We start from the raw sequence: 20,895 nt of genomic DNA, 5'->3' as shown, positions 1-20,895 counted from the left end.
AGGACATGAGCCATTTGTGCATTATTTATGAAAAACACTGTTTCCCCAAGTCAGCACTAGGAGCAGGGCTGGAGTTGAAGCTTTCCTGATGTTCTAGCTAATGTGCAAGGAAAAGCAGGATTAGCTTCAAAACCATTAATTCATTAGGATTCTGCTTTCCAAACACTGCTCTATCTATGCCATCCTTTACCACTAGTTGATTACTGAAAGGTTCAAGGGACCCTTGTTTACTTTGGACAGGAAGTTCACATTTCTGGCAGACTATGATACCATGATTCTCCTAGTCTCCCTTAGAGATGAAGTTGATGGCATTGGTGCATTACTGACTGGCAGATAATTTTCAATAGTCACTGTCTTCCTAATGAGAGAGGGGGGAATTCAGTTTTCAGGCTGAGTGGTCCAGACATCTGGAGGTTATTATTCTAGGGCAGAGAGTTCAAGGAGATGTACACAACAGAACCAGCTTGGAAAAAAAAAACTGCTCTGACCAGGTGTCCTAGCAACTACATCTGCTCTTATTGGGCAGAACTGAAAAGAGCCAAGGCTTATAGACAAAGCTGAAAAGAACTTTAGAGATCATTTTGTTCAACCTCCCTGTTTTACAAGGAAGAAAGCTGACATCCATGGGGGAAATAATTTGTACAAGCTCACACAGCTAGTAAATGGCAGGGCTGATATTCAAACCCAGGGCTTCTTGACTACAGGTTCTATGTTTTTTTCTTCTTTTTTTCTGCCTTAAAATTTATAGTGAAAACCTAAGCTGGGCTCAACGACATCCAGGTTAGAAATGTAGGGCTCTGGGTAATATGTGAGCAAGAAATCCTATGAGACCCCACAGGAAAGAAATGTTTCTCATGTTAACACTTTGAACTCCAAACTTCCTGAACAGTATGTGTCAAGCATGGATCAGTTACTTATACCTCATTTGCTTTTCCTAAAAGGATGGATAAAAACTTACCCACAAAATTCTTCATCTCTAGCCCCTAGGGAGAGTTATCTGGAGATGATGCCTCACTCATGGGGTTACATCATTCTCCCTAAAGGCTCTGGAGGTTCTTGCTAAAACAAGAGATCTTAATCTTTCCCAAGCTTGTCTCTCTCTCTCTCTCCCTCCCAGCGCAGTTAAAGCTGACCCATGAAGAGTTAAGAAAGAGGCTGGCTTTTCTCGAAGCCTATTGGGAACTTCCGGCCTGTGTTGCCTCTGTAGCCCTCCCAAGCTTTCTGTTTTGGGGGAAGGGTCCCTGCAATGCTCTCTAGCTGGTGCCCTGTGGGTTACAACTCCTCCCGCTGCACAGGGTACATGCCAGCTGGGAAGTGCAAGCTGCCTGCTTCCCCCGTCCACATACGCCTGCTGCTGAAGCCCCATCACCCCACCACCAACACACACATACACACACACACACATAGCCCAGGAACTGGGGGAAGCTTTTGCAATCCACAACCCGTCTTCTTTCCCTCAAAATCCCACCATCAGGGCACAGCTTGGCCCTTCTTTATTTAAGTAAAACCCACCCCCAAAAGCAAGGTCTGTGATTAGGGGTTGGCAGGGTTTTGATAGGCAGGAGAATTATATAATTAAGTGCACCAGACTCCTCCTCTTTGTTTAATAATGAGCTCTTCCCTTTGGTTGCATAAGCCAAAATAATCATCACTTCCCGGCCCTACCTCACCTCTGTATATGTGACTGTCAAGCAGGTGTTTAAAGCTTTTTTCAATTGGCCAAAACAAATTGAGACCAAACCAGAAAAGCTAAATGGCCTTCCATGATCCACCCCATCACTCCAAGGAAGAAACATACAATCACTGCAATCGCTCCTCTCCTGCCTATCAAATAGACATGCTGCTTCCACAAACCACTACCTGCACTTCATCTTAGCTCAAAACTGAGTCAGGAGCTTGGAAACTCTCTTCCAAGATTTGTTTTGTCCCAAACAATAACCACTCGGTCTGCCTGGGATGTAACTTAGGGAGGATATTAAGAGTGGCAGAGCATGGAGACATGCAAGGAGTGAACACATCTCAGACACCAACAGCCATTAACAGTCTCTAGTTCACAGAACTACTCTAGGCTGAAAGCATCTTGGAAATAAGATAAAGAAAGATTCCCCAAACTCCTGGCGAAAATTGATGCAAGTACTTCAATCAGAGCTCCAGTGGGCCTCACAGGCTGCCCGGTCTGACAGTATTAGCCTAGGTCCAACCCCCTAGAAGTTTATTGGCCTGGGTTATTTTCTGGGATTGCTCCCTTCCCTTCCCCACCCCTCCACTACAGCATTCTAAATTTCTCAGTGACATTTTTTTTCAGGGTTGATTCCAAACTAGAAAGGGCCCTTGGAAAGCACATGAAACCAAGAATCCAATCCCTGAGCCCAGACATTGGAATGCTAAGCTCAGGCCTGAAAACAAGGATCCTGTACCAAAGGATGGGGAGGCTGGTGGAGAAGGGAAGGGGCTAGGAACCCCAGAACCTTCACTCAGCTGCCGGCATGGCCCACCAGTAGGCCCCCTAACTTGGGAGGGCACAAGGCAAAACCTCAGCCCGGTAGTCTTGCTGTAAGGGCCTCTCCACCTTCCCTTCAGACTGCCACTTTGCCTTCTAGTTTATGATGGTGCAGTGAACACCGGCATCTCTTCCCCCTCTCCGCTCAGCTCTAAACCACGAGGTGAAAACCACCACCACCACCCCACCCCCAGCCCCTTGGCTTCCTGGACACAGTCGGTGAGGGGCACCAGGCACCACCACCGCACTGCACCCCCACTGAACATATGGAGCAAGCAACCTGTGGCGAGAGGGCCAGGAGCCTCCCTGGGGTGTCTCTGGGCCTCTACAGCACCGCCGCCAAGGCGGCAGGCACCAGCAGCAACAAGAACACCGAAAAACACAGGAAAATAAAAACAAATCAGAAGGAAAGAGACATGGAGAAAGCACTTGTCAGGGCAAAGAACGGCACTCCCGCCTCCCTCCTCGCCCACCCTCCTCCCACTCCTTAAGCACTCCGGGCTGGCGCAGCACCCACCTCCATCCGAGTAGGTCTCAGTCCCATAACCATCCTGTAATCCATTGCTCCAGGTGCCTTCGTACTTGGCCCCGTTGCCGGTACACTCCCGGACCCCGTAGCGTCCCTTAAAGCCGTGCGTCCACTCTCCCTTGTACAGCCACTTCCCCTTGCTCTCCAGGCCGATTCCATGACGCTTGCCCTGCGCCCAGGTGCCCTGGTACGTGTTGCCGCTGGGCCAGGTGTAGACCCCCAGCACCTCGAAGCCATGACTCCAGGAGCCGGTGTATTCTCCTTGGCCTTTGGGGCCAGTGCAGATCCCATGGCCGTGCGCTTTGCCGTCCTCCCAGCCTCCACAGTAGGACCCTCCATCATCAAAATTAAACCTACCCCCACTGGACATGCATGTAATTCGGTTTGCAAATCCCCCAAAAGGTGAAAAAGAAAAGGAGGGGGAAAGGAACAAGGTACAAGAAACAAATCGTTTTTCTGTGGTCCCTCTGCCTTTAAAGAAGAAAATATAAGAAAAAGAAGAAAAAAGAGAGCCGTCTCCAGCTGCGGCGACGCCGGCTTCGGGGAAATTCAAGTCAATTTCTTGCGATTATTCATTGTCTATCTGCGCGGATCCCGACCGGTCCCTCTTCTGCTGTTGATCCAGTATCGGAGGGGAGGAGGGAAGGGGAAGGAAAGGGATGGGGGGAGGGGGGAGAGAAGGGGGAGCAGTTGCTACAGTTTTTGGTGCAAACGGCTCCGCCTAAAAACCATCACAGGCAGAGCACCCAAGAAAAAAAGCATCATAAATAAGGGTCGGGGAGAAGCCGGTGCCAATCCCTGGCGCGGACCCGCGGCGGGCGGGCTGGCAGGCGGGAAGGGGGAGGGGGGGGCCGGGGAGCAAGGGGGGGAGGGGAAGAAGGGAAGGGGAGGGAGAAGACAGCCCGACCCGGCTCAAGCCCACCGCGCTGCTCTCCACCTGCAGCCGCCGCTCTGCTGCTGATCTCCACCAGATCGCGGGCCTCTCAGCAGCAGCAGCGGCGGCGGCGGCGGCGGTGGTGGCAGCGGCAGCAACGGCCGCATATTGGGGGCTGAGCAAGTCGTGGCTCAGCAGCAATGCAGCAGTCAGTGGCTGGGTGTCTCTCCCTCTGCCCGCCCGCCTGCCCGCCGCGCGCTCTCACGCACTCACACTCCCGCGAGGGCGCACACACGCACACGCAGCCCCATTGGCACACGGGCGCGCACACACACAGGCACTCACGCCCCTCACCCTAGAAGACAGCGAGGGTGGGAGCTGCCTCCCTCTCCCCCGCCCCACCCCTCCTCGCCTCGCCCCAGCTGCAAAGCTCACGCGTGGCGGGTCTGCCTGCCTGCCGACCCGCTCCTATCGCTGCCTTGGAAGCGCTCCGGCGCCTCGGGCTCTGCTCAGGCGTGCCTGAGGTTCGGGAGGGGAGGAAGATGAGAAGCTCTATCAGAGAAGATGGGGCTCCCCGTTTTCCGACGGGCCTGGAAATAAGACCCTCATTCCCTCTTCTCCCCGATTCCCTAATGTTTATGAAAATCCTGCCTCTAGAGAGGGCTAGGTCCAAAGCGCTCTCAGCCCCCAGTCTCTCCACTAGGATTTAAAGAGACAGGAACTCAATAACACAGAGCCTCCCAGAAGCGAGATCTCTCCCTCCACCTGGGCCTTGGAGACTAGAGGCAGATCTCAGACAAACAAGCCATCGGGTTTGCCTTCAGCAGAATGCACATAAGGACAGGCTGAAAGTCTCAGTATAGTGGGAGGGACTTCCTTTATAAAAGAGAGAACAGAAGATTTACAATACGCACCTTAAATTCCCTTTAGTTTAGCCCTCTTAGACTTATTTACCTCCCAGGGATGGATGGCTGTACTGTCAGTCAATGGATGATTCCTAGTTCTAATACTACAAGTGGCTACGAACGCTGTGCTATCCATCTTTTTTTTTTTTTGCCTTAATTCGACTAATTTAAGTCGAGCTACTACTAAGCTCCTACTACGTGCAAAGCCACAGTGGTGGACTCTTAAAGAGACAAAACACAAAGAATCAGTCAACTTTGTTTCCAAGTAGTTTTGACAAGAAGGAAGCGTTTCCCATCCCCTCCAAGCCTTTGGTAAAAAAGGGGGGGGGGGGTTGCGGGGCGGGAATTAAATCGATCTCAAGAACGAGCTAACTTGTCTGTTTTAATCCAAGAATGAATTTCCCCAATGCACTCAGGCATCCAAGACTGACAACAGGTAATCCCCACCCACTTTCGAAAGAAAAACTAAGAAATATTAGAGGGATGTTTGCTCTTTCCCAAACCCCTAAAGAGATTTTGTACACAATACCGGATCAAGCCATCTGGGGACCAATTTAAAATAAAATTTCGTGGATCATAAAATCCCAGGGAAGCCCCAGAAGTCAGCTCTCCGGGAAAACCAACAGCAATTAAAGGATGAAAATTAGTATTTGTATTGTATTTGGGGGATGAGAGAACGATCCTGTCCCTTTGTTAATTGCAGCTGCAACAGAACGGTTCTACTAGGATTTCGAAAGCTCTTGCATACCAGTTCCCTGATCTCAGGTTTTTTGAAATCCATATAAGCGTGATCCAATGTACAAAGAGCCCAGAGCATCTAAATAGCAACTCATTCTTCTCTCACTTCTACTCAGCCAGATCCATCACTTTTCTTTCTAACCCTTATTTACATTATTTATCTTACTAGAAAAAGATTTTCCCCACCACCACCACCACCACCCCCTGTCCCTGGAGAGCCCATCTTAACTCCACAAACTTCTGCTATCAGCCAAGCTTACACCGACTGGTGATTGATTGAATATTCCACAGGCACCCAGGCAAGTTTCTTTCTAGTAGAGCCATGTACAACTGTGTACCAAGCTATCCAAGTTTACTCGTCCTAGGGGCACTTAACCTGGGCTCTAGTCTGTGGATAGATTTCAGGGCAGCTGTGAACTTGGATGACATTTTTAAATTACATTTTTATTTCAGAATGATTAATTTACTTTGCAATCCTCTGTGTTTTATGCAGTGAAAAGCATTCTTATTTATAGCAGCTCTTTTTTGTGGTAGCAAAGAATTGGAAATTGAGGGGGTTATCCATCAATTGGGGAATGGCTGAACAAGTTGTGGTATTTGATAGTGTTTGCCATAAGAAATGGTAAGCAGGATGATTTCAGAATAAAGCCTGGGAAGACTTGCATGAACTGATGAAAAGTGAAGTGAGCAGAATCAGAAAAACATTTAAACAGGGACAATAATATTTCTTGATGAACAACTGTGAATCACCTAGTTATTCTCAATAATGCAGTGATACCAAACAATCTCAGAGACTCATAATGAAACATGCCATCTGCCCTCTGAGAAAGAACTAATAGAGTCTGAATGCAGACTGAATCATATTATATTTCATTTTCTTTCTTCTTTTTTCATTTGAGATCCCTTCCACAAAATGACTAATATGGAAAAACTTTCATTGTACTTGTACAATATATATCAGATTGTTTACTGTTTTAAGGAGAAGATGGGGCAGGGAGGGGAGGAAGATGAGAAGCTCTATCAGAGAAGATGGGGCTCCCCTTTTTCCGACAGGCCTGGAAATAAGACCCTCATTCCCTCTTCTCCCCAATTCCCTAATGTTTATGAAAATCCTGCCTCTAGAGAGGGCTAGGTCCAAAGCGCTCTCAGCCCCCAGTCTCTCCACTAGGATTTAAAGAGACAGGAACTCAATAACATAGAGCCTCCCAGAAGCAAGATCTCTCCCTCCACCTGGGCCTAAGGAAGGTCAGAAGAAAGAATTTGGAACTCAAAACTTTTTAAAATGCATGTTAAAATTGTTTTTTATAAGTAATAAGGGAAAATAAAAAGTATTTTAAATTAATTGATTCAATAAATTCGAAGAAAATAAAATAAAAACATTATTCTGAGAAAAGATTCCTAGGCTTCACCATGCTACCAATGGGGACCAAGACACAGAAAAAGGTTAAGAGTCTCTGAACTAGAAGGTTTTCTCAAAGCAACCCAGGAAAAACTCACTCCTCAGCCCATACTTCTAAACTTGGGTCTATACCTCTTCACTTGCTTAGGCAATGCTTATGTGAAGCAAAACAGTGAAAAAATGACTATCATCCTGATAAATTTGTTCATACGATGCCAAACATCTAGATGTATGGAAATCCCAGACTGATACCTTTCTGCATGTACATAGCACTCTACAAGGACTTTCATATACATTCTCTCCTTAGAACCTCCCAAATGCCATTTTATAGGAAGGCCAGGAAAGGTTTTGTCTATTTTATAGAAGAGAAAACAAGCCTTATTGCCTCAGGTCATATAGATAGTAAACAGCTGGGTTTGCTCAAACCTAGATCTTCTGGCAAGAACCCCAGTGTTCTCCCCACTGCACAATTCTGCCTCTGAAATTTCTATTTTTTCTTTCAGGTGAATTGAATTTACTTAGGTATAGCCTGGCATGAGATGAGAATGGAGAGAAAAAGGAGCCTCAATGGGGAGTTTCATCAGACTGTGTTGAGTGAGCTATTTGGTGGGAACAACCATACATACATGAGCCTCCAATAGATTGTGGAAAGAGCCCTAGCTTTGTGATCAAAAGGCCTGGTCCACTTCCATTTCTGCCACTAGTGACCTGTGTTCCTGGAGCAAATTCCTCTTCTTATCTATGACTCAGATTTCCCATCTACCAAATGAATGAGATAAACAAAATAATTCATTTAAAACCCCTTCCAACTTTAGGTCTTGAATTCTAAAGCAGGGATATCTAACAGTCCAGAATGCCCTTATGGTAAAGTCTACTAAGCAGCATTGTCTTTGAGGGTCCCCCTTCTCTTATCAGCTACATAAGTAAAGTGTTAGAAGAAAGGATTTATCTTTTCAAAAGATGATTGCATTTTAATAGGATATACATAAAAGTCCCCAAAATTTTCAAGACACAAAGGCATGAGTGTCTACTGATAGAATTTCAAATTTGTTAGATTTGAAAAGGGGCCCTCAACTAAAGACTTACAACCGGTAACCATTTATTACTCTACTTATAATTCATCAACAATGTTTATTACACAGTTATTATAAGTAAGAAGACCCATTATACAGGTAGATCTAATAAAGAGGAAGGGTCCTTCCTTACCCTCAAAGAGCTTACAATCTTTAAAAGAAGTGATTCATTTTATATAACGAGCCTGGGACTTACAGTCCGAAGACCTAAAGTCTAGTTCCAGTGTTGCTATAACCAGCTGTATTGATCTGGTCAAGTCACATCCTTACTGTGGATGTCAGTTTCCCGTGTGTAATGCAGCCACTATATAGATGAGAAAGCACTCAATTTTGGAGTCAAAGAAGCTCAACTAGTTCTGCAACTTACTCTCCCGGTGTGACTTTGGGCAAACTGCTTTATCTAGAAAATAAGTGAATATGAATAAAACATCTCCAAGGTTTCTTCCAACTCCAATTTCAGCATTATATGATATGCACTAGTGACACTGACCTCCTTGATGTTCTTTAGATAAGACCCTAATAGTCACAAACTCCAAGTATTTTCACTGGTTGTTCATTCATAAAATACCTCCTTTACCCCTTCCCATCTCTGTCTCCTGGCTCCCTTCAAATCCCATCTAAAATCTACAGGAAGCCATTCCCAATCCTCCTTGATTCTAATGCCTTCCTTCAGATCTCTCATTTACTCTTCTATAATTTGTGTGTACATTGTCTCACCCATTAGACTTCAACTTCCTCAAGAGAAGGGACTCTCCTTTGCTTCTTTTTGTATCTCTGGCACTTAGCACAGTACCTGATAGTAAGTGCTTTAAAAGTATTTATTGACTGATTAAAGTGCTTAAAAAGTATTTATTGACTTATTGGCCCTGATTAGAGGACACCTAAGGTTTCTTCCACCACTAACATTTTGTATCTCTACTTAAATCCCTCTGCAGTAATACCTCTCTCCCCTAAAAAGAAATTGTAGGGAGACTGTAAGGTAGCATAGTGAATAGAACATCAGGTCTGGAGTCAGGTGGACCTGGGTTCCAATTTAAGCTCAGATATTTCCTAGCTGTGTAACCCAGGGCAAGTGGCAACACTGATTGCCTTGCTCTTGCCACTCTTCTGTCTTGAATTGATACTAAGAGAGAAGAAAAGGAGGAAGGAAGGAAGGAAGGAAGGAAGGAAGGAAGGAAGGAAGGAAGGAAGGAAGGAAGGAAGGAAGGAAGGAAGGAAGGAAGGAAGGAAGGAAGGAAGGAAGGAAGGAAGGAAGGAAGGAAGGAAGGGAGGGAGGGAGGGAGGGAGGGAGAGAGAAAGAGAGAAAGAGAAAGAGGGAGAGAGAAAGAGAGAAAGAGAAAGAGAGAGAGAGAGAGAGAGAGAGAGAGAGAGAGAGAGAGAAAGAAAGAAAGAAAGAAAGAAAGAAAGAAAGAAAGAAAGAAAGAAAGAAAGAAAGAAAGAAAGAAAGAAAGAAAGAAAGAAAGAAAGAAAGAAAGAAAGAAAGAAAGAAAGAAAGAAATGAAGGAGGGAGGGAGGGAGGGAAAGAGAAAAAAAGAGAGAGAAAAGAAAGAAAACCTAGGGAAATCCTTTCTGGCAAAGTGAAATTAGGGAGTAAGGATAAAATCTTACTCTGTACTTAAGACCTGCCCAGCTGACCCAAAGAGTGCAGGGCCACATCAGCACACTTAAACCTAGAGCCTCCCCTAGATTCTTTTTTAGATCAAGGTAACCCTGATTCCTCAGGACTTCTAGGAAAGCAGGTGGACTGTGGAGTTCCTCAAGGCAAGAGCCTAGGGACCAGTCCCAGAGCAGTGATGATAGCTTCCCAGTACAGCAATTAATTGCTCACCATCCTGCAGTTCTGGAATAAACATTTCAATACTTCTGTGCTGTCTGCATTTTTCTCCATTTTATTTCTGTCCTACATTTCGCTGATTCAGCAACATTTTTCATACTACCACTGGATTTTAGCAGAGATGTTGTTGGAGAGCAGTGATTGGCTATTAGGGAACTCTAGCCCAGCCCATGTCTCTTTCACAGCAGCCCCTCTTGGCTTTGGAGACAGATGCCTCTTTCATCCAGTTCAAACTGACCACCCATCTTTAGCAAAACTTCTCTTCCAAATGTCCACATAGTCCCAAAATAACAGCAGCAAAATCAACACAGAAACTTTAGGAATTATTTTGTGAAATCTGGACATTCACATTAAAATATATCTTCTATTATTGGTTCACTTCACAGTTATAGGCATAGTTGGTATAATAGGATTTACCATTGTAACAAGCATTTATTAAGTTCCTAATATGTACAAGGTATTGTGCTAGGTGCTGAGGGCACCATGCAAAATGAAAACAGTCCCTATCCTCAAGACGTTTACATTTTCCTGGGGAAATACAACAGAGAAGTATATGCATTATTTAAGGAGTGAAAGCACAGGGATCAGAAGCAGTGTACTCTAGGACTTGGAAAATGAGCTAACCCTTAAAAGAAGCTAGGTGGAGTAGCTAAGTGGCTCAGTGGATTGAGAGCCAGGCCTGGAGAGAGGAAGTCCTGCATTCAAATGTGACCTGCAATCTCTTTCAGATAAGAAAAGTGAGGGCCTGGTCTAGGGTTGTAGTGAGATCAATAATAAGAAGGGAACCTTCCAGGAGTAGGAGGAAGGAAGGAAGGAAGGAAGGAAGGAAGGAAGGAAGGAAGGAAGGAAGGAAGGAAGGAAGGAAGGAAGGAAGGAAGGAAGGAAGGAAGGAAGGAAGGAAGGAAGGAAGGAAGGAAGGAAGGAAGGAAGGAAGGAGGGAGGGAGGGAAGGAGGGAAGGAAGGAAGGAAGGAAGGAAGGAAGGAAGGAAGGAAGGAAGGAAGGAAGGAAGGAAGGAAGGAAGGAAGGAAGGAGGGAGGGAAGGAAGGAAGGAAGGAAGGAAGGAAGGAAGGAAGGAAGGAAGGAAGGAAGGAAGGAAGGAAGGAAGGAAGGAAGGAAGGAAGGAAGGAAGGAAGGAAGGAAGGAAGGAAGGAAGGAAGGAAGGAAGAAAGATGAAGGGAAGTGTGCCCTTCCCTTTACCCCTGAGAAATTACAGATTATTATTAGCACATGGCAGCTAAAGCAGGACTTAGCAAGGTGAGCCGAACCTAGTCCTCGGGTCCTCTAGGTATCCCTGTTTCTGTTCTGTGTTTCCCTTCCTGAGTATAGGTGACCAAACAGGGATCCCAAAATAGATATGTCTAGTCTTGGAAGCAATCTTGTAAAATTTTTAAGTTGGAAATTCTGAGTTTGGGGGTTAAAGCTAATTGGTTACTGGGAAAGTTATTGACTTGAAGAAAATATCACCAACAAAAGAAAAGAACCTAGCACCTGATTGTTATCCCCATTTTACAGCTGAGGAAACTGACGCCATTATGCCTATTTGCCTGAGTCTCAGTTTTCTAATCTGTTAGATGGAGTTAACAATATTTACTCTGTATATACTTCTATATGTCCCTCTTGTATCCAGCATCAGATTGTAAACTTCTCTACAGTAGAGAAATTTTCATTTATTGAATTTGTCTTCTCAACATGTAAATACTTGATAAATGCTTTTTGATTGATTAGTTGATTACATTAAAAACATAAAAATAAAAAAAAATAAAGAAGGAAAAAAAAGAACCTAGCACCTGGCCTGACTGGCCAGAAGAAATGGACTTTAAAGGATATAGCACAGGGACAGGGCCAAGATGAACTGTGGCAAGGTCTCTTTAGCAGTGCAGCAGACTGCTTCATGGTCTGATGTTGAAATCTCAGACTTGCAGGAAAGCATAAAAGTAATGACTTGCTTCTTGTTTAAGTCTCCTGTCAATGCAAGTTCATGGGTCTTTTTGCTAAGTATTTCTTTAAAAAAAAAACAAACAAACCCTTACCTTCTGTCTTAGTATCCATTCAAAGACAAAAGTGTGGCAAGGGCTAAGCAGCTGGGTTTAAGTAGCTTGCCCAGGAAGTGTAAGTGTTAAGCATTTCTTTTGTATGGAGGAAATAAATAACTCCCATAACTGATTCATATCATATATTAAGTACTTTCTATTTTTCCCTGTCAGGGAGGCCCTAGTCATGAGCCAAAATAAGTCATTTTCCCCAGGAGAACTGGGATGAGTGTTAAAAAGCCAAGAGTAGGAGGAGATAAGTCTGACCCTCCACGTAGATGGTCAGACTCTCCTAGGTCTGAACGCAGTCTGGACCACATGCCTAAATGCAGATGACAGGGGTTCCTCAGTGGAGAAGGAGAGATTGCCCCTCTGTGGTATCTTGGACCCAAGAGTAGTTTTCAGTTGTTAGAGAGAGACTGAGAACTTTCGAACTTAGAGGAATTTTGTCAATACTCTAGAAAATGACATGTAGTGGGGAGAGCTCTGGACATGGAATGAAAAGCTCCATGGTCCTATCTTGGTTCACCTAGTATGATGGGAAAGTGTGTTGGAAGTCTGTCACGAAATCTGAGGGAAATTATTTGTTCATTGTCAAGCAGGAGGACAGGCTGCTCTTTTCTCAGGACATTTGAGTTAATATTATCCAAAGTCCTAATTTTACAAAGAAGGAAACCAAAGGCCCAGGCAGATGAAAAAGGATCATAGATTTAGAGCTGAAAGAAGATCCTAATGGGCCCCCTCTTTGTGTAGATAAGGAAATTGAGACCCAACAAGTCAAGTGACTTGCCCAAAAGTACACCAGTAGCAAGTTCTAGTGCTCTTTACATGGCAGCACCATTCATTTCTCTGGGGCCACAATTTTCCTCATCTGTAAAAGAAAATGAAAGAAAAAAATGGTAGAAGTTTTAAGGGAGGCCATTCTGGAAAAGTCTTCGAAGCCTATTGAACCTTGAAGGAGCTCCATCACCATACGTACAGGGTCCCACTATTCAGCTCTGTTGATCCTAGGTCTTCCTAGTCAGCTGGTTCTGTCTAAGGGTCCAGAAAAATATCAGCTGAACAATAAAAAAAAATCTGTTTCTTATCTTTAGCTCTTCTCCAGCAGCACTCATATTCCAATCTGGAAACAAGTTTATCTCTGTAGTGAAGAAGGATGACATGTCAAGTTACCCTCACTGATAGAATTATCCCTTAAGGACATCTCATTTCCTTTGCTCTGTTCAGTATTCAATATTCTGATTTTAATTCAGTTTCCCAAGTAAATTTCCCTACCGGGAAGGAGAAGAAGCTACTGGCTGAAACAAGTTTTCCGGTCCACTCAGCACTTATATTTCTTATTGTAAATGAGTAAATTGGCCTTCTGATACTCATCAGTCTTGTGTAAGTTTGGATTGCACAAGCTTGTTTTTCCATACCACAATTACCCTTGGATTAACTAACCATCAAGACTCCAAATTGTGGCAATAAGGAACTGAATCTTAGATTCAGGGACAGCTAGACAACTCAGTAGAGAGAGTATAATTGCAGACTCAGACATTTGCTAGCTATGAGACCTTGGGCAAGTCACTTAACACCTGTTTGCTTCAATTTCCTCATATGTAAAATGATATTAGCACCTACCTCCCAGGATTGTTTGAGGAACAAATGAGAAAATAATTGTAAAGCACTTAGCACAGTATGTAGCACATCATAGGTGTTACATAAATGTTGATGATGACTAGTGTGGAGGAAACAGTAAGATCTACAATCAAAAGCTTTATTTCAAGGTTCAAATTTCATTTCTGCCATTTACTAGCATTGTGACCTTGGGCAAGTGATTGTCCATTTTGAGGGACTTCACTTTCTTCCTACATAAAATAAAGAGACTGGACTAAGTAATCTTTATGGTTGATCTATATTTCTATGATGCTATGATTCTGTATATTTTCCTGAGGCTTAAAAAGACCACTAAATGAGTCCTGAAAAAAAAAACTGTTCCCTAAGAAAATTATGGATGACTCTGAATCACTTAATTGTGAATGCCTCAGTTTCCTCAGCTGTCAAATAAGCTGGAGAAGGAAATGGCAAACCATTCTTTGGTAGTATCTTTGCCAAGAAAAGCCCAAATGGGATCACAAAGAGTCAGACACGAATGAACCATTGAACAATAACAACAACAATATAGTAGGGCACTTGGGTTTCTCAGTGTTTAGAGCACCAGGCCTGGAGTCAGGAAGACCTGAGTTCAAATCCACCCTTGGACACTTCCTAACTGTGTAACCTTGGGCAAGTCACTTGCCAAGAAGGAGGTCTAAAGAATAGAATAAGACTGAAATGAGTGAATACCGCCACCACAAGAATATAAATAAAAAGTATATTTAAAACAAAGCCAAATGGTATCTGCTCCAGAGAAGACATAAGGAAACGAATGTTCCTTCTTCCTTTCTGTGGAGAGTGAGGAAATATAAGTATAGAATGGTATTGTAGTTGTTTGATGGGTTGATGATTTTTGCAATTTCTTTAATTGTATAGATTTTTTTGAAAGATATATTTTTTTTACCAATTACAAGTAGTAACAATTTTCTTTCTAAGTTTTCTGAAGTTATAAGATACAAATTTTCTCCCTCCCTCTCTTCTCTCCCCCTTACCAGAGACAATAAGGAGTTCAATCTGGGTTATACATGTATTAACAGGCAAAACATGTTTCCATATTATTCACTGTTGTAAGAGAATAATTGTGTAAAACCAAACTCCAAAATAAAAACCCAAATAAACTAAAGTGAAAAATAGCATGCTTTGATCTGCATTCTGACTCCAAAGGTACTTTCTTTTTAATTTAATTTTAAAAATATTTTTCCATGTTTACATATTTCATTTTTTCCCTCCTCCCTACCTAACCCATTCCCAGATCCAATAAGCACTTCAACTAGGTTTGTGTAGATTTTTTAAAAGAATTCCAACTGAACAAAGACCAAGTAAAATGAAAATTCCATACATGTCATAGAATAGGATATGTACATGAAACTGTACATGAATTCTACTATGTAGCACTTGCTTTTCTTTTTTAAGCATGTAATAAACTTGTAATTTTTTGTTCCATGGAAAAATTCACCGAGTGGGGTGTGTAAAGACAAAACCTTAATTTTAATTAAAAACAAAAAATTTAACTAAAAATTTTAACAAAAAATTTAAATGAATGATTGGTAAGGCAAGTCACTTTTTAAATTGTCTTATTTCTTATTATTTTCCCCCATGACTATAGGCAAGCCACTTAACCCCATTTGCCTCTTCTGATTTGAAACCAATACTAAGTATCAACTCTATGACAGAAGGTAAGGATTTAAAATAATACTAATATAGTTCAAAATCTGATACTGTTAGACCTCCTTCCTTTGCATTTTTAAAAATTCCTTTGATATTCTTGACTTTTTGTTTTTCCAAATGAATTTTATTATAATGGGAGAGGGAGGGTTAACTGGGTATTTTAACATAATAAACAAATAAATATTTTTTAAAAATTTTATTATCACACAAAACACTTCTCTAGTGGTCATTATTGTAAGAGCACACTCATACAAAACCAAAACTTCAAAATAAAACCATAAATACACTGATGTGAAAAATAATATGCTTCGATCCACATCCATCTGACTCCAACAGTTCTTTTTCTAGAGGTGGATAGTATTCCCCATCATAAATCTTTCAGGTTTATCCCAGATCATTACATTGCTGAGAGTAGTCAAGTTTTCACAGTTGCTCATTGTACAATATTGTGTTACAGTGTACAATAGTCTCCTGGTTCTTCTTATTTTGCTCTGCATCAGTTCATGAGATCTTTCCAACTTTTTCTGAAATCATTCTATTTATCATTTCTTACAGCACAATACTATTCTATCACCAACATGTACCATAGTTTGTCCAGCCATTCCCAATATTTTTTTAAAGGAAGAGGATGAAAGGAGAAGCTTGGGCCAGCCATCTATTTCCCAACCAGCTTCATTCTATACTTCATCATGTCTCTGCTCCATGTACCTTCCTCTCCCCACCCCTTTTCAGCTTCCTTTTGGATACTATTCCCCCAGTAAATTATAAACTCCTTGAGGGCAGAGATTGTCTTTCTTTTTTGTATCCCCAAGGCTTAGGAGAGTGCCTGGCACATAGCAGATACTTGAGAAATGTTTATTGACTGACTGACTTTAAGACTTATGATAATACATGTATAATCCAGATCAAATAGTTTACCATCTCCAGGGGGGGGGGGAGAAGGGAGACAATTTGGATCTTATAATTTCAGAAAATATATATTGAAAATTGTACATATAAGTGGGAAAATAATATATCTTTGAGTTAAAAAAAAGACTTACAAAGCATCAGCAAGACAATTAGACAATACTGAAAAAGTAAGTCCGAATTACAGAGTAGAAACTCATGTTTGTCTAAGCAGATAGCATGTCAGTCAGAGAAAGATGTCTCAAACCGCCTTCCTAGACTCTTATTTATTTATTTTTTCCTTCTTTTCTGCCTCCTAGGGCTAATAAGTTTTGTTAGTGCTTATTAGATGAGTCAGCTAGTGGAGTCATGGAGCTTTTCCTTATCTACAGTATAGCTTACTAATCTGTCCTCAAAGAAGATTATAGAATATACTGTTATAGGAGAAAAGACTCACTAATCTTCTAGTACAGTAACGATTATGAAAGTCATTGATACTTGGGGAATCATATTATGTGAATGAGGTCAAAACTATGGATTCACAGGATAACCTAAGGTTACTGAGCAGTGAGATGATGGGTGGGGTGTTGGTTAACCATTCATGATATTCCCTGCCAAGACCAGAGTTCCTGAGACTGGCTCAGTAATAACTGTCTGTCTCACAAAAAGAGCTCTTTAGAAAATGTTGAAATCATCTTCCCAGGTATCATTTCATTGGATCCTGACAACAAACAAGTTTAACAAAGCAAGAATCATTCTTCCTACTTTCTAAATAAGGAAATGGAGTCTTAGAGAGATGGAGTGACTTGCCTGTGGGTCACAAGGCATTTAACAAGTGTAGTGGAAAGAGTGGGTTTGTAGAAAGAAGGTTCAAATCATAACTCTATTACTTAATAACTTTGTAACTCTTGGTAAGTCACCTCGTTTCCCTGGGCTTTATCATGAGAGGAGAGCATTAAACTAAATAAACTCTAAAGATTCTTTGTAACTAAGTCTATGATTCAAAGTGGGATTCAAATCCAATGCTTCTCACTCCATGTCTACGCTCTAATCTCCAGTGCCTTCTCCCTGAGACCCACCTGAACTCTACAGGTCCAAGGAGTTGCTAGAAGCCCAAGAAAGATTAAATTATTTGCCCTCAAATCACACAGCTAATAAATGTCAGAGGTAGAAGTTGAAACCACTTCTTCCCGACTCCAAGGCCATGGTTTCCCATGGTGCCACTCTTTTTCTTACCAATTGCCGACTACTCCAGAAAGCTGTCCCTGATTTCATGGGACATGAGCATCTGGGTGTACCTTAGACTTCATCTATGGCTTTGTTTTACATATGAAAGGGAAATATAATACAACTGTAACATAATATATACATATATTATAATTGTCTCTCCGTTTCTTATCCTTCACTAGATTGTAATATCCCTGAAGATGGGAAACACTGTCTCTTCAAAGCACTGTATCTCTGAATTGAATACTGTATTTCCCTCCAGTGCCTATCACAGCACTCTATACAAAACAGACACCATAAAGGCTTGTTGAATTGAACTGAATTAAATTGAAGTTGGGTATCACTGAATGGATAAATGAAGCATTTGTTAAGTTCTTACTATGTACAATATATTGTGATAAGTGTTGGGGATATAAACAGAAAACTGAGGCAATCTCTGTTCTTACAGGGCTCTTATTCTTATGGAAGAGACTAATAGAGAGGAAGAGTCAGATGGAAAGGTCCCATGATCTTTAGGGGAAGCAGACTGTAAAGTTTCTTCTTTAATGTCCTCTCCCTGATCAAATCATATCATTTTGTGATGTTGAACTACTTACTAGTATCAAAGACTTGGGTGGCAAAATTCTTTCTTCTGAGTCTTCAGTAGCTGTGCCTGTAGATTCTACAGGAGCAGTTGTCAGGCTGCATTTCCACATTTCCACAGGAGTAGCTAGCTCCCAAGATAATGGCTGTGAGGCTTCTGGGCTATTCTCAAGGCACATGAGTTCTCTGCATCAGAGGAATCAAGCATGCCCCTGGGCTGTACATCACCCACAGCAGTCCCTAGTGAGACCCAAACACTGATGAAGCTGTAACTGGGAAATATTTTTAAAAATATTTAAAATACAACAAAACATAGATAATGTTAATATGTGGTTTTCTGAGTCAGAATGCAGTCTTCACGTATACTTATGTATGGTTTAGCCATCCTTTTTCTGTTTGACTTTGTCATCACTGGTCTATATCAGGATCTGAGGGAAGATAATGAAATGGGCAACATAGTGAGTGATCTGACTTCCCTGGCCCATGCTGCCTCCTGTCTCTCCCTAAGGGTGCCCTGCTGCTCCCTCTTTTTCTCCCATCACCAAAGCTAGTCTCATTAAGGTTTTCCATATCTTCCTTATAGAAAACTTCTCAATTTATCTGCCTCTGGGGCTTTTCCCACCTCTACTAAGGTTTACTGTCAGGATTTTCCATCCCTTTACCTACAATTCTCATCCTTAAACAACTGGATGATGAAATAGAGTATTGGACTTGGAATCAGGAAGACCTGAATTTGAATCCTGTCTTTGATACTTCTAGCTGGGAAAGTCACATAATTGCCATTAGCAAGGTTTCCATACCTATAAAATTCAAATAACAATAATACTCACCTCACAGAGTTTTGAGGACAAAATGACAAGTAAAGTGTATTGAGGACAAGCAAGAGTGCTATATCAATTCTAGCTATTTTTTTAAACCTTCCATCTTAGAATCAATACTGTGTATTGGTTCAAAGGCAGAAGAGTGGTCAGGGCTAGGCAATGGAGGTTAAGTGACTTGCCCAGGGTCACACAGCTAGGAAGTGTCTGAGGTCACATTTGAACCCAGGATCTCCCCTCTCTAGGTCTGGCTCTCAATCCACTGATTTACCCAGCTGTCCCTAATTCTAGCTATTGTGTTCTTCCCTCCTCCTCCCATCCTCCCCCACCAATCTCATGATTCATGAAACACAAAGTAGCCCCTCCTCCCAATAATATCAGGCTTCCTCTTACCATACATTTTTCTTTCCAGGGAATTTTATGACATCTTATGCCAGGGTAGGAAAAAAAAACATGTAGGCACCTTTGTATAGGGTAACTCAAAGCCTAGAAGTTGTTACAGCAAAGACATCAAGGAAGGACTGAGGTAAAGATAATGCCTTGACTACAATCCACATAAGGGTTTCATTCCTTGTTTTTATCTCTCATTCATTTGCCTGAGACCCAGAGAATGAGGTTTTGCCATCCTTGATAACTCTCATGGGGCTCCTTTGGCCAAATCCATTCCCCATCTCCCCTGAAGGGTGTTTGGGGTATAAGGTCACCAAAAAGAAATTAAGCAGAATTTAATAAGGATTTTCTAGTTCTGTATCAAAAAGAGGTTTGTTACAGAGACTTAGCCTTTGGTGAGCAGGAAGGCCAAGTCCAAACACAGATTAAACACCTGGAGGTACCATTGGTTGGCAGTTTTTTTCCAAATGAACTTGGCTCCCACAAACAAAAATTCTTCTAGAAAAAAGAGGCCGAAAGCAGTTGAGGTTCTGAGGTGTTTTTCCTATATCTGCTACTGGGTAGAGGAAGGTCCTCCCTCCCAAAGAAATCAGAAGCTTAAATCTCTGAGCCTTAAGCTAAAAGATGAGTGATATAGCTCGTCCTTTTCTTTAGGGAAGGGGTAACACCTCAAAGAAAGAGTGTCATTCAAGCAGAACACTATCTAGCAAAGATCTCCTGCCTCACAAGATCATCAGAGAGCAGACACAACAGAAATAGCATAATGATATCACCAGGAGTGTCTAAATTGTTGAGTGAGTTTCTCTTCCATGAGTGTAGCCTGACCATATGTGTCCCCCTCCTTATGCCCACTCTTCCCACTAATTGTGCATATATTTGTGGGACAAAAAACCCAAGTTTACTGGGGGAAATGTTTGATTGCAACTTTTGTTACAATCCTAATTTTTTCTTTTTTTCTTTTTAAACCTTTACCTTCTGCCCTAGAATCAATATTAGGTTCAAATCTGGTCTTGGACATGTCATAGCTGTGTGACCCTGGGCAAGTCACTTAACCCCCATTGCCTAGCCCTTACTACTCTTCTGCCTTGGAACCAATAGATAGTATTGATTCTAAGGAGGAGGGTAAGGGTTTAAAAAAAATAATTTTCCCAGGTCACGCAGCTAGGAAGTGTCTGAGGTTAGATTTGAACCCAGGACCTATTACAAGGCCTGAATCTCTATCCAATGAGCCACCCAGTTGCCCCTTGTGCAATGCTATTTCAATAAATGCCTTTGCTTCCAACTAATTGTCTCTTCTGGCTAACAAGTAAAAGCAAATGCATCTATTTAGACTCATGCTTTGAGTTAATATTTAATTGGATGCAAATCCTGTGTGCTTGAACCTAGTAGGACTTGCTGGTCTGGGACCTGTCCCACACATGCAAATGGAATAGGCCATCATGTGCAACCCTGGTTAATAATCATCCTGCAGGCATGGAGCCCTCATGATGGGGTGGGGAAGGTAAATTAGCCTGATTACTTTCTGTGTCTTCAGAGCTGGCTAATGCATTCACCAAATGGTCACTGAATGCATCCCATTAACTTGCTTCATGCAGCCTGTCTGTTTATCCAGCCAATTACTGCAAATCTGATCAACTCCAAACTGAATGAAAAATCGAGCCAGCTCCTAATAGGGATCAGTAGGCCAAGGAAGAGCAGTGATCGGAAAGAGAAGTTAAGTGCAGGAAGCTTCAGGTTTTTGTTACAGAAAAAGATCCCAGTGCTCTGAACTGAGGTAGAAAAAGCAATTTGACTTCTGGAGTCT

The 20,895-nt window shown here is 42.3% G+C and overlaps 1 protein-coding gene across 1 annotated transcript in view; it reads right to left on the bottom strand.

Annotated features, from left to right (window-relative positions):
- Nucleotides 1–4,676, bottom strand: part of JPH3 (junctophilin 3) — a 203,253-nt gene extending 198,577 nt beyond the window's left edge. The window contains exon 1 of the mRNA XM_001366161.4: nucleotides 3,018–4,676. Coding sequence (XP_001366198.1) covers nucleotides 3,018–3,399 — 382 coding nt within the window. The 5' untranslated portion in view covers nucleotides 3,400–4,676. The remainder of the gene's footprint in view (nucleotides 1–3,017) is intronic.
- Between the last annotated feature and the right edge of the window lie 16,219 nt (nucleotides 4,677–20,895).

Source organism: Monodelphis domestica, chromosome 1 (assembly GCF_027887165.1).
Source record: "Monodelphis domestica isolate mMonDom1 chromosome 1, mMonDom1.pri, whole genome shotgun sequence".
Taxonomy (NCBI): Eukaryota; Metazoa; Chordata; class Mammalia; order Didelphimorphia; family Didelphidae; genus Monodelphis; species Monodelphis domestica.
The sequence above is the reverse complement of the archived record's forward strand: the minus strand, read 5'-3'. Positions and strand labels throughout refer to the sequence as shown.